Source organism: Diospyros lotus, chromosome 15 (assembly GCF_014633365.1).
Source record: "Diospyros lotus cultivar Yz01 chromosome 15, ASM1463336v1, whole genome shotgun sequence".
Lineage (NCBI taxonomy): Eukaryota > Viridiplantae > Streptophyta > Magnoliopsida > Ericales > Ebenaceae > Diospyros > Diospyros lotus.
This window is the reverse complement of record NC_068352.1, coordinates 29539881-29555352: the sequence shown is the minus strand read 5'-3', so window position 1 is coordinate 29555352 and position 15472 is coordinate 29539881. Positions and strand designations below refer to the sequence as shown.

General features: G+C 35.2%; 2 protein-coding genes across 3 annotated transcripts in view; both read right to left on the bottom strand.

The window, feature by feature from the left end:
- Window positions 1–3069: 3069 nt before the first annotated feature.
- LOC127791883 (cold and drought-regulated protein CORA-like) lies at window positions 3070–3898 on the bottom strand. Its single transcript, XM_052322044.1, has 2 exons — window positions 3731–3898; window positions 3070–3467 (listed from the first exon to the last, which is right to left on the bottom strand). The coding sequence occupies exons 1-2, from the start codon at window positions 3846–3848 to the stop codon at window positions 3292–3294; spliced, it is 294 nt and encodes a 97-aa protein (XP_052178004.1). The 5' UTR covers window positions 3849–3898; the 3' UTR covers window positions 3070–3291.
- A 1523-nt stretch (window positions 3899–5421) lies between these two features.
- The window catches only part of LOC127791876 (transcription initiation factor TFIID subunit 6), a 30703-nt gene continuing 20652 nt past the window's right edge, over window positions 5422–15472 (bottom strand). The window contains exons 12-13 of one of the 2 annotated variants that reach the window (XM_052322034.1): window positions 6098–6209; window positions 5422–5819 (exon numbers count right to left, since the gene is read on the bottom strand). In XM_052322034.1, the coding sequence (XP_052177994.1) occupies window positions 5437–5819; window positions 6098–6209 (495 nt within the window). In that variant the 3' untranslated portion in view covers window positions 5422–5436. The remainder of the gene's footprint in view (window positions 5820–6097; window positions 6210–15472) is intronic. The other variant, XM_052322033.1, reaches the window with a different exon arrangement.

Sequence of the window (15472 nt, the reverse complement as noted above, 5' to 3'; positions counted from 1 at the left end):
AAATTGTCTTAACTCAAGTACTTTTCAATTTCATATTCTCACGTTCAGTATTTATTTCAACTTCTGTTTTGCTTTATTTTCTAGTATTTGTTATCTAAAAAAATCATAAAAAATCATGTTATCAATCCATCTAAATGCGTGTGCGTGTGTGTGACATTCTTTTTTTCTTTTGCCATAAATAAATCTCTCAGTGGACGACCTGGACTTATCCAGAAAGTATAAATTTAAATTTGGACTATAACTGCACTCGTACACTGACGAGTATAAACCTCTAGCCTAAATAAATAAAAAAAATATAAAATTTTTATTATGTTTTGTTTTGTGTTTTAATTGCAGGGTGAGAATGCAGCCAACATCCCATTCCCATACACAAATGACAATAATATCGTGCGATGCAATTATCACGACTTTCCATGCAATGTGATAAAATGAATCATATCTTTCGTAAATATTATACATATATAAGCAATCATATATTTCATAAATATCATGCATAATAAACAATCATATCATGTAGGATAGGAAAACTCACAGAACCATGTTTAGTATAAAATTTCTCACATTTGCCCTAAAGACCAAGATACCTCGAAAAGCGCGCATCGCCTCGATATGCGTGTTCGACCTCGATTCTCGTGCCAACTCTCAAACGTTGCACAAATCACATCATCTCGATCACCTCATTCATCACAATGATATTTCATCACTAAATATCCTTAATATTCCATTTATTTCATTTTTCTTCATTTTCTCTCATTTTTCCTCTCCGAAAATTCCAATAAATATCTCAGGACTATTTTTTCAAATCTAATTTCACAACAATTCATTGTAGGCTATGAACTTCAAGGGAAAAATACTGAACTTACCCGGATGTTGCGTTTTCACTCAAAACAAGGCTCTTTGGCTCGAAAACTAAGATATCGAGAATTCCAAATTCAAATCTTTTTGCACGGACCTCCGTAAAATAATTTTTTGAATTTTTCTATATTTTTTTCAGAATTTTCACAAGCTTGCACGTGCTAGGGCGACTGGGCGCGCGTGAGATGCAGCACGTGACCGGCACGCACCGATCATCTTCTCCGGCGCTCCGGTCGCTGGCGATCTAAGATTTTCATGCCATATTAAAGCCCTCTTCTAGTTGATCCTCTTGGCCAAGTTTGAGACTCAAAGAAGCACCGGAAGACCTCTCATCGGGGCCTCGAACATTCGGCCAAGGCGTCCGCCCCAAACTCCAGCAACTTCTCGAAACCTCACCAAACCTCAACCAAAATAGCTCAAAATCTCCAGAATTATTCTACCTATCATGGGCTTCAAAAGCCCCTTATTCCCATTGCCCAATTCGTTCGATTTCGGCCTCGATTTGAAGCTCCATGTTTTGAAACTTTCGGCCACTTCGAGCTCTATTTATAGGCGATCATCGAGCTTCAAAATGGCTTTGGCCGCCTTGCCCATCACCTTAAGAGGCTAAACCTCCCCTAGATCGACCTTGAGCGCGCTTTAGCCGACCACAAAATGGATTTGCAGGCGTGCGAATATCCGGCCAACTTTCGGCCACTTTTTCTTCAAAATTCGGCCACCACAATGGCTTTTGTCGGGCAAACTCTTTACAAAAGATGCTCCCCCGACCAAGCCTCGTGCAACCCCATGGCCAAAATCGGCCATGGACGACCGGTCAGATTTGCCCATGCTAGCTTTTTTTGCGTTTTTGCACTTTGGCCCTCCAAGTTTTGGCTATTATCACTTTAGCCCATTTCACTTAACCCCTGAACTTTACATAATTGCATTTAAGACCCTCAAGTCCTAAAACATCATTTTGACCCCCGAAGATTCCGAAAAATCATCATTTCGGCCTCCCTCTAGTAATTTTGAAAAACTGCACTTAGCCCCGAATCTTCATTTTGGCCCTAAACTTCTTTGTTTCTTCCTGAAACCACTGAAGGGTTGTTCCTTATGAAAAACTGAAGCCCCTTCAAGCTTCTGTTGACTTCCGGGAAGTCGTCTACAACAATTCGGTATTGCAGCCTAATTGGCAGCTGCATTTTTGCTGTACCGAAAACTGTTCCCGATCCAATTTCTTTCAGCACCATAAATCCTATCTCGGGGTGCTTGTTAATGCCACATCATTTTCCTTTGGCATCTCAGCTCCAAGGCACTCCCGGTAGTCGATTTGGTCAATTTTTCGAACTATTTAAATACCAATTTTTTCTGAAATCCATTTCTCTAATAAATTGCTTCTTTTTTTAATTAACCCAAATTTCTCGGGTATTACATAGTTGGTCCACTAGCTAGAAGGCTGGGGCCTCAACTAGCACAACATGCTTCTCATCGCTATTGGGTTACCTTAAATTATCTCCAACTGCGCCAACACTTGGGTTGTTGTCCTAGCCCAGTGTGTCCTGAATCTCAAGGGTTGAGACTCGCGATCCTAATACCATGGTGAAGACGAACAGTACACCACCGATTGACCATTTATCTCCTTCGTCGACTGGCCTCTTGCATGGGGTAATTACAACAACAAATAAGTTAGGCAGCTTTAAATGATATATATAAATTCATAGGCTTTTAGTACCCCTAGCATTGAGGCTTGAGGCACAGCCAGCCACACTTACTTGACCAAGAGGATAGAAGACAAAAAGTTAATTTTTTTAACAAGGGAATCACCACCAATCACCAGTAAATAAATTAATACATATAATCACTTAATTAAACGAATCAAATACAGGATTCGTAATAATAAACTATATATTTCTTTGAATAATATATATTTTGTAATCAACGTATTAAGCATACATATATATATATATATATAGAGAGAGAGAGAGAGAGCAGGAACATATAATCAGGGGAAAACTCCAATTTCAAACTCAAACTCAATGATGATTAATCTTTGGAGAAGAGAAGATGTCTCTAGAAAGTTTGTTCCATCTTTCTTTCTTTCCATGTATTTTCCATGCACCAATCAATATCCTTCTTCTTCTTCTCCTCCTCCTAATCCCAAATTTGGTGGTAGTTTGTCGTTAATTTTAAGAGTTTTTTCTTAAAATTATCATGGCTTGACTTTGTGCATTACGATTGATCAAAGGTGATGAACTCACTTTTTCAACAGTATATTAAAACAAATAAATTGTGATTAGATAGATAACTAAACACACAGATATTTAGGATCCGCATGAATCTAAACCCATGAGAGGACATCTCCAACTCGTGCTTTTATTCGTTATTAATTACTAGCTAGTTAGCTAGCATTGGATAAACCTTTCTTCTTCTTCTTCTTCTTCTTCTTCTTCTTCTTCTTCAGTTGTGAGGCTTGCCACGGCTGGGATTTCCTCCATAGCCGCCGCCGGGATTTCCTCCGTATCCAGGGCCGGTATACCCTCCTCCGTATCCGGGGCCGGTGTACCCTCCTCCGTATCCGCCGCCGGTGTACCCTCCTCCATACGGGGCTTCTTCGACCCCATTTGTCTCCTTAGCTGCATGCACAAATCATTTCCATGCTTAACAGTAATAAAGACCTTAATAACAAAGGATAATGATTTTTTATCTAAAATAGTGGTCCCCATTTTAACTTCTTGATCCGATTACTAACCTGATATCACCCTCCTGTTCAAAAATAACCAACTAGCTGGAACATAAACATTATTATACTATGTTCTTAATAAATATTGTTGGAATTGTCACGGTGCTAATTAAGTGTACCTCAAATAAGGTTTATATTCAAACAAAATGAACTCACAGTTTTCCTTGGAAGTGGAAGCAGCCCCAGCCAACTCTCTGGCTGCTGCCACCTCTGTGGCAATGAGAAGTGCACAAGCCAGCAGCAGGCAGAGCAAAAGAAGCGATTTTGAACCCATTTTCCTTTCTCAGAATTCAAGCTGTTTGGATGGAAAGAAAGTGGGAGTTTATGCCTCCATTTATAGAGGCCTCAAACTCTGGGAGGTCCACTGATGACTTGTTGCCATTGAAATATTAAACATGGGCCAGAGTGTGGTTGGTTGTTGAAGAGTTAGAATCGATTTTAATTCATTCAATCAAAGAGTCAAACCTCATCTATATGTTATAGCAGTCAAACTCTAATCCATGGCCCCTTATTCAGTCCAAATCAACAAAAATAAGCTCATAAAATTTAATTCCCAAATCTTAGTCTTAAAAAACTCGACCCTGTTGGGGCAGTTCATGATAACTAGACTTTGAGATCATTTCAGGCCACAAATTCACTATCACCCCCAATATATTTGGAATTCAAAGTCTTGGAGATAATTCTAACAGATAATTAGACTTGAAAACTTTGAAAGACTTTCAAACTACAAATTCACTATCAGCCCAAGATACTTGAATTGAAAATTTTGAAGATAATTCCAACTATTCTTATAATTGGACTTCAAAGTCTTGGAGATAATTCCGTTCAAAGTCTTGAAGATAATTCCAACCACATAATTGGCTGCCAACTTGTTGACAAGTGATACCAAAAGAATCAATCCCCACTTGTTTACAAGTTGTCACATGATGATAAACCTTAGTAATGAGTCTCACCAACTATCAATAGAGTAAAGATAATATTTACAGACTAAAAATTATTACTTACATAAAAGAAGATAAAAAAATAACTATTGTTGGAAAAGACATACTTAAAAATTGTATTGTAAAACTTTAAAATACAAAATCCTTTGAATATTTATATCTGTTCTGTCATTTTTATTACGTGAATATTGTACCCTTTAACTAAATAGAGTTACTATATAAATTTTACCCAATCAATCATTTGTTGCTTAAAAAAATTTATATAACTCACAATATTTAACATTCCTCATCAATTTTGTCAATATTTATTGTTCAAACAAGTCTCGTTTGATTCATACATGACAAAGAAGAAATAATATATATGTATAATATTATAATTAGGGTTTAATAATCCAAATCTTATTTTTCATAGATTTCTGCACAGCCCTTGTGTAGGACCTCCTTCATAAAAAGAATAAGGTATCAATCATGAGAAGAAGTCATCCGGCATGTGACATCTAGAATAGTGCAAAGTTAGGAAAAAAAAAATTAATTGTTGTTGATTTTTTCACCCAATTATTATTATTATTTTTTTTTGTTCATTCGCAGGCATTATATTGAATCTGTAGATTCATAACACCTAACATTAACCATCACATAAGCATAATCTACAAAGTCATTGTCCTCGAGCCGTAGAATTTGTATACTTTGGTTTTGGGTGTAAATCTACAAAGGAGGATAAGCTTTGAGTGTGAAAAACACTAAGGCTAGCAGAGCATTTAACCATCCATAATCTACAGATTCTTCAAAATTGGAAACAAAAAGGCCAAGGACAGGAAGTAAATCAGCTTCTGAAATCTGAATAATTTTCCTCTACTGATCAATGATAATGCTACCTCTGAGGATTATATAACAGTTAAGTATAAATTTTGGTCCAAATTGTTACAAAAACATGGACATCTCAGGAGTTGGAATGAAGTTGAGCATGCTTTCGCCAAACAGTTCAAACAATGAGCCGAGAAGGCGCCCTGAGTTCAGGTCATCCTTCCAAACCCGATCAAGAACAGCCGCCATTTTCAGGCTTCGGTTGTCACCCCTGCTTCTACTTCTGCTTCCAGCAGGGGCAGCCTCGCCAGAGATTCGTCTAGAGGAGGAGGAGGAGGGTGGGCTCACCATTGAATCGCCTACAGGTGCTTGAACTCCGAGTTCTCCTTGGATGTCTGATGCCAAGGAATTGTTCGATGGCACAAATATTGGACCATCGGTTGCGATTTTCTTGTGGGGAGGCTGCTGCTCCAAATGCTCCACGTTTGCCTTGCGTTTGTCTTGATGAATTTGAACAAGGAATAGAGATCAGCAACAACAATAATCAGACAAGCCTATCTCACTAGTTGAAGCCGGCTATATGAATTATTGATTTCCAATCAATTCTATCGTGGTCAAAACTAGATCTATTTATCAGAGACCATGCTCTCTGCGATTGCATGAGTAGGTATTACATTATATTTACTGCTTAGTTATAAAGTCCTTTATCTTGCAATCCGACTTCCCGATACTTTGGGCTTAAGGAAACTGAAAAAAAGCAACCGTGACAAAATCTTACTTGGTGGTGTAGTAACAACTCTTGAATTGGGTCTCCAGACAAGATTTGAACGGGGGAATGGTAAACGGGGAAACAACTTCAGGCGATCGTACATGCATTGGCCTGCAGCAAACTGAAAAGTTCTTGGTCCAGTTACAACAATCAAGCACCCATCTTTAAGAATTACTCATACCATAAAATAATACGGTGACAATGCCATAGCGTACACTCACCAGCAGAGCCCCATAAACACGCCAAGCTTCATACCATTTCATTGTTTCCTTTGGCTTTGGAAGAAGCATCTCTGGTTCAAGAAGTTTCACGTACGTATTTATAAAAGTTTTCAAACACATAAATCTGAGTAAAAACATAACTTTCAATACTTTTAAAACACAAATCAATATACATAACATTCAAAATTTTTAAATATACAAAACAAAGTAATCAACATAATTATTAACATGTATCTAATGTTTTTTTTTTAAACCTAAGAAGTTTCCAGGGAGCATTTCCAGAAATAAAAGAAGGCTTGACATATACACGAATTTCAAAGACTCCCCCAATCCCCATTGATAAACAATGTAGATTTTCAATTATCAAGAAGCAGCAATCAGACACCTTTTGACCCAAAAGCATTAGAAAAATCATAAGATCAGATCAAAACCCAGCAATTATGTTCTTAGGCAAGATGATTCCCACTTGGAGATTGTGGCACCAGCTACAGCCAGTGTCTCCAAGGCAGCTCCTCCTCTGCGATCTGATACTCAACTGAAGAACCAGATAAAGGTTCTTCACCTGAACACAACTGAAGAACAGAGAGGGAGAAGATGAAGAACCCAATAAGGTATGGGTCTGGGTTCAATGTCGGTGATGACGCCTTCTCTACTCGGGGAAAGAAGAAGAAATATAAAAAGAGAGAACAAAATAAGCTTTTTTTGTAAGAGAGTACAAGTGCTAAGATTTTGTGGGAGGGTGCTGCCGCTACCCCAGTATTCAGATGTACCGGCCGATAACACAAAGGCACCAGCCAGGACCCCATACCTGCCATTAAGCTAGGTACACACCTGATTATCTGATGTTGTAGTTCTAAGGCTTAGCTATGCTATAATGTACATGAAAATTCGAAAACCCTGCTTATGTTCATATCTGAGTGCTACAACATTTTTTTTTTTTTTTCAATTCATCTAGAATTTTCTAAGTGAGAAGGAATTTCATTAAAATGCATAGAAACCAAGACATATCTATATATCCGATCCTAACATTACTCTACAAAACCTCAACAGGAATGTCAGCTGATCCTAAAGCCTTGCCAGTATTCATATTCTTTAATGGAACTTCTATTTGGCAATTTTAACTTCACAAAATGTTCAACCTAGCAATCTTTCTGCTATTACCACTTTCTTCTTAAACCAAGATCATTATATGATTTTCATTGGAAACACATGCTAATTGTCATTTGTTTTCTCCAATTTTAGTGTCATCTTGGGATTGAAGCTGGTGTTAAAAGGTAAAACTTAAATATTATCGCACAAATCTGTGACAAAAACTCCATAACATAGGGAGATCTGTGCTAAGGTTGGAAAGAAGTCAGAATTTATGACATCTAGAACATGTATGGTCATTATGATAATTTGGTAATGCCTTTTGGTCTAATCAATGTCCCAATAGCATTTATGGATCTTATGAATCGTATATTTCAATCATATTTAGACAAATTCATTATTGCTTTTATTGACGATATATTGATATACTCACTGGATGAAGAAGCTCACTAGGATCACTTGAGGATAACTCTATCCACATTAAGGGATCACAAGTTGTATACTAAATTTAGCAAGTGTGAATTCTAGTTGAAATAAGTAGCCTTCTTGGGTCACATAGTTTCAGGGCAAGGAATATCTGTGGATCCTACCAAGGATGAAATGGTATTGAAGGAATGGCCGTGACCTACCACTATTTCAGAGATAAGGAGTTTTCTTGAGTTAACAGGGTATTATCGTACATAGGTTCGTTAAAAGATTTTCAAGTATCACTACTTTTTTGGCTCAACTAACTTGGAAGAGCGTTAAGTTTATTTGGAATGACAATTGTGAAAGAAGTTTTTAGGAACTTAAACGTCGGTTGACGTCAGCTCCAATATTAGCCACACCGACAGGTTCTAGAGGATATGACGTTTATACGAATGCCTTAGGAATAGGTTTATGGTGTGTATTCATGCAAAACAAGAAAGTAATTGCATATGGATCTCGATAGCTACGACCCCATGAGAGGAATCACCCAGTGCATGAATTGGAAGTAATAGTTGTAGTGCATGCTTTGAAATTGTGGCGACATTATCTGTATGAGGAAAAATTTACTATATATACAGATTATCAAAGCTTAAGGTATGTTTTCTCCTAGCGAGACTTGAACCTTCGTTAACATTAATGGATGAAACTTCTAAAAGATTAAGGTTGTACCATTCGATACCGCCCTGGACAAGCAAATGTCGTCATAGATGCACTGAGTTGGAAGAGTTTTATGTTGGGAGTTTGATTGGTCGCCTATTTGCCAACCTTAACTAAGAAATTTTCAAAGTTAGCCCTCAAGGCAAAGCCATGAGGGAACACTGCAGTTGTGGCTTAGATGCGCTTGTAGGTTGACTTGTGGGAAGAAATTAAGCAAGCCACGACTCGAGATAGTAGTCTGAAGCAATGGGTGGACAAAAGTGGAAAACCCAAGTAACTTGAATTTGAATATTGTAATGGCATACTTTAGATGGACAAATGTGTCTAACAATGGTGAAAAAAAATAAAAAATTCTAAGTGAGGCACATCGTACCTCGTATATAGTATACCCTCAAACCACCAAAATGTATCGAGATCTTTAGAAAGTATATCGGTGGCCGAGAATGAAGAAAAGTATGGCTGAATTTGTGAGCAAATATTATCTATGCCAACAAATAAAAACTAAACACCAGAAACCATTAGGGAGATTATAACCTTTGGAGATTAATTCTCGAATGGAAATGTGAACATGTAATGAAATATTTTACCATGGGATTACCCCAAATTCTATGGAAAGTCATTGCCATCTGGGTGATTGTGGATCAATTGACGATGTTAGCGCATTTCTTACGTGTAAAAATTGTTGGTCTCTTAAGGTATGGCCACTCAAGATGGGAATGAATTGAGTGTTTAAAATTTTTCTCAATTTTAATAAATATTATTGATTAATTATTTTCTTTAAGAATATATAAATTAATTTCTTTTAATTAAATTATTATTATTTAATTTTAAACAAATTAAAATTTTGTAACTATATATATGTGAGTTTGAGATTAATAAATTGCAAGTCACAAGATATAGCAATAATAAATAAATGAGGTACAAGATAATTTATAGTGGTTCGGTATCTCTACACACACCTACTTTACTCTCCCAAGATCTCAACCACCCTTGGGATTCCACTAATCTCACCAAGATTTCCACACTAACTCACCTTAGAAACTAGATACACTCATATTCTAGGAAACTTATACAATCCACAATAATAATTTAAATGTTACGAATAATTCGTCCACACTTGGACAAAAAAAAATAATTAAGAACAAATTATACAAGACATTAATTTTTAAATAAACAAATAAATTTATAAGCTCAAATAGAGAAGTTCAAATTTGTCATAGAAGACTTGAAATGTTTTTCTCCTCTTGTCTTGTTACTCTTTGATGGATGTGCAATGTAGCTTCGAGAGCCTTGAATTGTTTGGATTTTTACTTAAGAGTTTTTGGATGCTTTGGATAGGCAATATGAGCAATGAATGATATTCAAAATGAGTTTGGAGTTATTTATAAAAATTCTAAATATTATTGTAGCGGCACTGCAGCAATGGTAAAATTCACTGTAGCAATGGTAATGTGCACTATATCAACGATAATGTGTACTGTAGCAACGATCAAAATTCTGACCATTAGGGGGCACAATAGCGTCACTGTAGCGGTACTATAGCAATAGTGAAAAATTAATTTTTGTCCAAATTTTGCAAAATTATTTTTTATGCATTTTAGAAATACTTTGAAAAATAATTTTAATGAAAAATAACATTTTTGAAAATACATACACTATAAAAAATATTTTATAAATTAATCTAAATTATATTAAAGAAATATTTTTGATAATACATATGCTATATAAAAAAAATACTTTATAAATTAATTAAAAATAATTCGGTACTATAATTAATATATTTAATAAAAATACTATTTTTGTTAATCACCAAATTACTATAATTTGTATATTAAATTTTTGTTTTTGTTAATCATCAAAACTTAATTAATATGAGCAAGTTAACTCAACAAAAAAATCATATGAGGCCATCAAAAGTCCAAAAGGGATGAGGTGGATGAGCCTGCATGCATGACTCATTTCATTTTTTTTTTCCATGTTTGTTATGCACTGTGTGGTTTTCCATTATATATATATATATATATATTGTCCTTGCTGAGTGTTATAAGTCACCCCCCTTGACTAACCATACAGATAGCTCGAGTCTTAGCAAAGGAATGACAAAGTTGGTGGAAAGATTGTCAATGGACGCGATCGATGAGCTGTGAGGAGACTTTTACTTATTGGCGGTTATTTTAATTACAATATTCTCTAGTTTGTATTAACTATGTGAGATGAATGAGATTTTGAGTATTTTATTAAGAACTAAGTTTATATGTAGTAAAAAGGTACTAAGCATATAGTTGGGATCTCATTTAGCTATTCTCTGGAAAATAAAGGGTTTCATGTAAGTTTATTTTATGACCTCATCATGTCTCTATAACAACTCTTAAGATTCCAAGAATGTAGCCCGATCGAGATTCGAGTGTCATTCGCTACCTATTTTCCTTCAGGGCTCGAGTTCTTAACGAGTAAAGGTAGTAAAACCTAGATCCCACCCAAGGCACCCAAACTTGAAAGGCATAACCGACCTTCAAATTTAGCTGAGGGCAATAATTGTAACCATGGGTTATGATGGCACCCCAGAGGTCAGATTAAGGGCGCCACAAGCAACGACGATTGGATCAGAGTGATGACAATGACCGATGGTGAGGCAACAGTTGGTGTTTGGGCGATGGCAAAGGGATGAAGGTATGGCTGCCTAGGGTTTCACAATAAATGGTTGTGATTTAATCCCTACTCTAATATCATATAAGCTATGAGAAGAATGATTTATGTTTCACAATTATTGTAAAACATGACTCCTCTCTTCTTATAGAGGGAGAATACAAACAAATTAAGAAATGATCAAACTAGGAAATAATTTACAAGATATACATGATATTTTTATTCTAAACTAGAATCAATCAATTAAAGATATTTGGACCATCAATCAAGAGAGATCAAAGGATTTGTCTCCTTCTCATTTCAACATCTTTGTTTCTGTTATTTATTTTTATTTCAATTGTTTAGTTCCTATTTTTATGCATTGTTATTTTTCACTATTTCCACTCTCCATTTCTGTTCTATTTTGGTGGAAGTGGGTGTTTATTATTTAACTTGGGCAATTGTACTCAGGTGATATAAGGGAATAATCAAGAATTTCCTTCATTCTCCAATTCTTTTCCCTCTTTCTATGCTCCTTAATTGACTTGGGTTGCTGGACACACCATTTACCTAAATTATCCCTCCATCATTTGCAACCCTTGAACATTGTTGACTACCATCAACTCCATGCAGTGGCAGTGGTTGTTGCCGCCATGGTCCTTCTTCTTCAATGGCAATTGTCCATTTGACCGGTTTGTCTTCCCCAACCGATGGCTCCTATAATTGAAGAAAGAGACAGATGGTCAGAGGCACCGCCGACTAACTGTCAGTCTTTTCCTATCAAACGACCTCTTCATCTTCCCAATTGACGATGCCTTTGACCGTACATCTTCTTTAAAATAGGCCTAGGATTTCTAAAACACCAATCGTTGTCGTTGTAATACCCCATGTTTGTATGAGGTTGCCACTTAATTTCGATAAGTTTAGAATACCAAAAAATTGGTTTGATAGCAGTTATAAGTACCGAATCGACTACAAGGAATGTCTCAGAGTGAAATTGTCTAAGAAAAATGATATGATCTTTATGAGCATCCCGATATAGGATTTATGGTATCAAAAGAAGTCAGATCGGGAACGATTTTTGGTATAGCTAAAATGCAGTTGCCATTCAGGCTGCAAAACTGAATTGTCATAGAGGAGTTCTGGGAAGTCAACGGAAGCTTGAGGGGGCTTCGATTTTTTGTAATGAGCAACCCTTCAGTGGTTTCGAGATGAAACAAAGGTCTGGTGAGGGCGTAGGGACGAAATCATCCTTATCGAGTAAACTTCGAATTATTAATTTTGGATTTTCAGTATTGTAATGCAAATTAATTTGATGTTTAAGGGCATAGTTGCAATAAAGAATTTGCTCAAATGAAATTAAGAAGGAAATTGGGGTTTATTTGTAATTTTCTTTAGTTTACATGTGTAATTTAATAGTGTAATATATAATTATATGTACATATATATATATGCATAGGATGCATTTGTATGCTGTGTATGTCGCCCATGCTCTGCAATCAGCTATGCCTTGCAAGACTTGGAAGGATTTGCACGCCAAGAGGGTTCTTCATGCAAGCATGTATGGGATAAGTAAGGTGAGTTTGATTGAGTGATGTAATATATATATATATACATACGCATTTTGTGGAAAACAAGCAATAGCTTGCCTATAAATTAGAAGAAGCTTTGGCCGATTGGGAGAAGCATCAAGAGGAGAGCCGAGAGAGAGAGAGAGAAAGAGATTGCGAGAGGGAGAGGCCGATCAATGGCGGCCAAAGCAGCAAGCGGCCATAGCTGCAATCTTCAAGCGGTCATAGCCGTAAGTCCGAGTGAGGCAGGGAAAGATGGTCACGGTGGTTCGAGGAGAGGGGCGGCTTGCTGGTGGTGGTGCGACGGTCGACGGAGGTTGTGGAAGCCTGAGAGGTGGTCAGAAGAAGCTAGCGCGGCCATGACAACCATGGTCGCAACCTACCACAGTCAACGGCGACTACGGGAAGCAGCTCGCGACGATGCGTGAGTGGCGCAAGGGTCTGGCGAGGCCGAGGCTACTGGTGGAGGGCCAGGCGGTGGCGGCCGCGAGCTGGTGCGTAGGAGTTATAGGTCCCACAGGGAAGAAGAAGAAGAAAAAAAGGAAAAGAAAATAGGAAAAATTCTCGAAAAATAGGAAATGAATATTGACTAATATTCTGGAGATTTTGGGCAAGAAAACGATTTATGCACACGTTTCGAGGATATGACACGCATACCGAGGAAGCCGAAGAGGCTAGGTTAAGGTAAGTAAAATTTTTTAGAAAATTTTAAAAATTCAGGAATATTATTTTATTAATTTTCATAGCGAAATATTTGAGAAATATTTAATTTGGATTTATTAAGGAAAAATAGGAAGAAATAGAGAGAAAAATGAAGAAAATGCAAGAAATTATGAAAAAATAGGTTTTAATGCTTATTTAATCAAATATGGTAATTAGAATGCTTTGAGACTTAACTTGAAGTGATTTGTGCGAATTTTGAGGTTGGCACGCAAATCGAGGCAATGCACGCATTTCAAGGCAATGTACGAATATCGAGATAGCCTGATAAGCTTGAGAAGGTAAGTGGTATTTCCCAACAGGACTTAATTTTATATAAAATGCTTGGTTTGTAAGTGATTTATGTTTAAAAACCCGATCCTCATGAATGTTTTCATCATATTGACATGCCATAATATGTACCTATCACGTAGACTACATACATGACATGACTATGAAATGCATAACGTTGAAATTATTGAACACATGCATGTTGTCCATTGGGAGTACGAACTGGCGCTGCTACTTTACTAAGGGTGCACCCATACACCTTGGCTTCAAAAGAGATTGCCGTAAAAATGAGAGTAGCAGGAAGGGCGCAGTTGACCCCCACCTGCACCTACCTAACGCTTGATATGATATTTCAAAATCAATGACAGGCAACTGCTCCCATCGCTAAAGTAGTGTATCGAAATATTAATAAATTTTTTAAATTAATATACAATTTTTGAAATAAATATATATTTTTTAACTACTTTAAAATATAATTGATTTATAGATATTTAATTTTATAACATTAAACTAATCAGAAAAAAAAGTTTAGGAGATAAAGAGAGAAGAAAAAATAAAAAAATAGTAATAAAAATAAATCTCTAAAAGTACTTAAAGAACAATGACTGAAAAATTAATAAAATTATTTTTAATTAAAATATTTTTCAATAATAGGTAAATTTATTCTTAATTTTAAAATAAGAGGTAAAAATTGATTTTTTATTTTTAAATGATTAATAATTTTTATGTTATAAATAACAATTATATAAAATATTTTACTAATTAATTGATAGTTTTAAATTATATATATTCTTTAAACTAAAAATGAAAAGTCTCTATAGAGAAAAGTAAAATCAACAATCATCTACAACGGGCGACAGATGATTTCCCATCGTTAAATAATAAACTTCTTAAAATTAATATACTTTTTTAACTATTTTAAAATATAGTTCTTTTAAAGATATTTGATTTTACAACTTCAAATTAATTAAAAAAAAGTATAACAGATAAAGAATGAGAAAAAAAGTAACAAAAATAATAAAAATAAAACGCTAAGAATACTTGAAGAACAATGACTGAAGAAGGAATAAAATTATTTTTTAATTAAAATATTTTTTAATAGTATGCAAGTTTATTCATAATTATAAAATAAAAGGTAAAGATTAATCTTTTATTTTTTAAATGACCAATAGTTTTTATGTTATAAATAATAATAATTATATCAATTATTTTATTAATTAGTTTATAATTTTAAATTATATATATTATTTAAGTTAAATATTTTTTTAACAAGTTATATTTTTGGACAAGTCTCTTTAAGAGAAAAACAAAATGGACAATCATCTTTTTAAAAGTGTTCTTTGAGATAAATTTCAAAATCCTTTCATTGATTAAAGAATAAAATTTTATATTATCATTTAAATAAGTAAAATAATATAAATAGAATATAATAGCAAAAAAGACTTTGCAGTCTTGCTTTTATATTTTTCACTAAAAAAAATTAAAAATATTATAAAAAATTATTCATCTCAATTATACAATTAATTTGAGTGTAGCATAGTAAAAAAAATTATTAGCTAATTAAATATATAATTTTCAGTATGATATTACAATGAAAAGTATGTACCCGTTAATGGGCATTTCCTACTCCACTATTGATAAAAGTATGTACCTACTCTTAGGAATTATTTTCTTAGTGAGCAATTCATTCTTGCATTTTTCACGAATTGAACCTTGAACCTCCCAGCCTCCAAAGACTTGCGCGTGCGAGCGGCCAATTGATC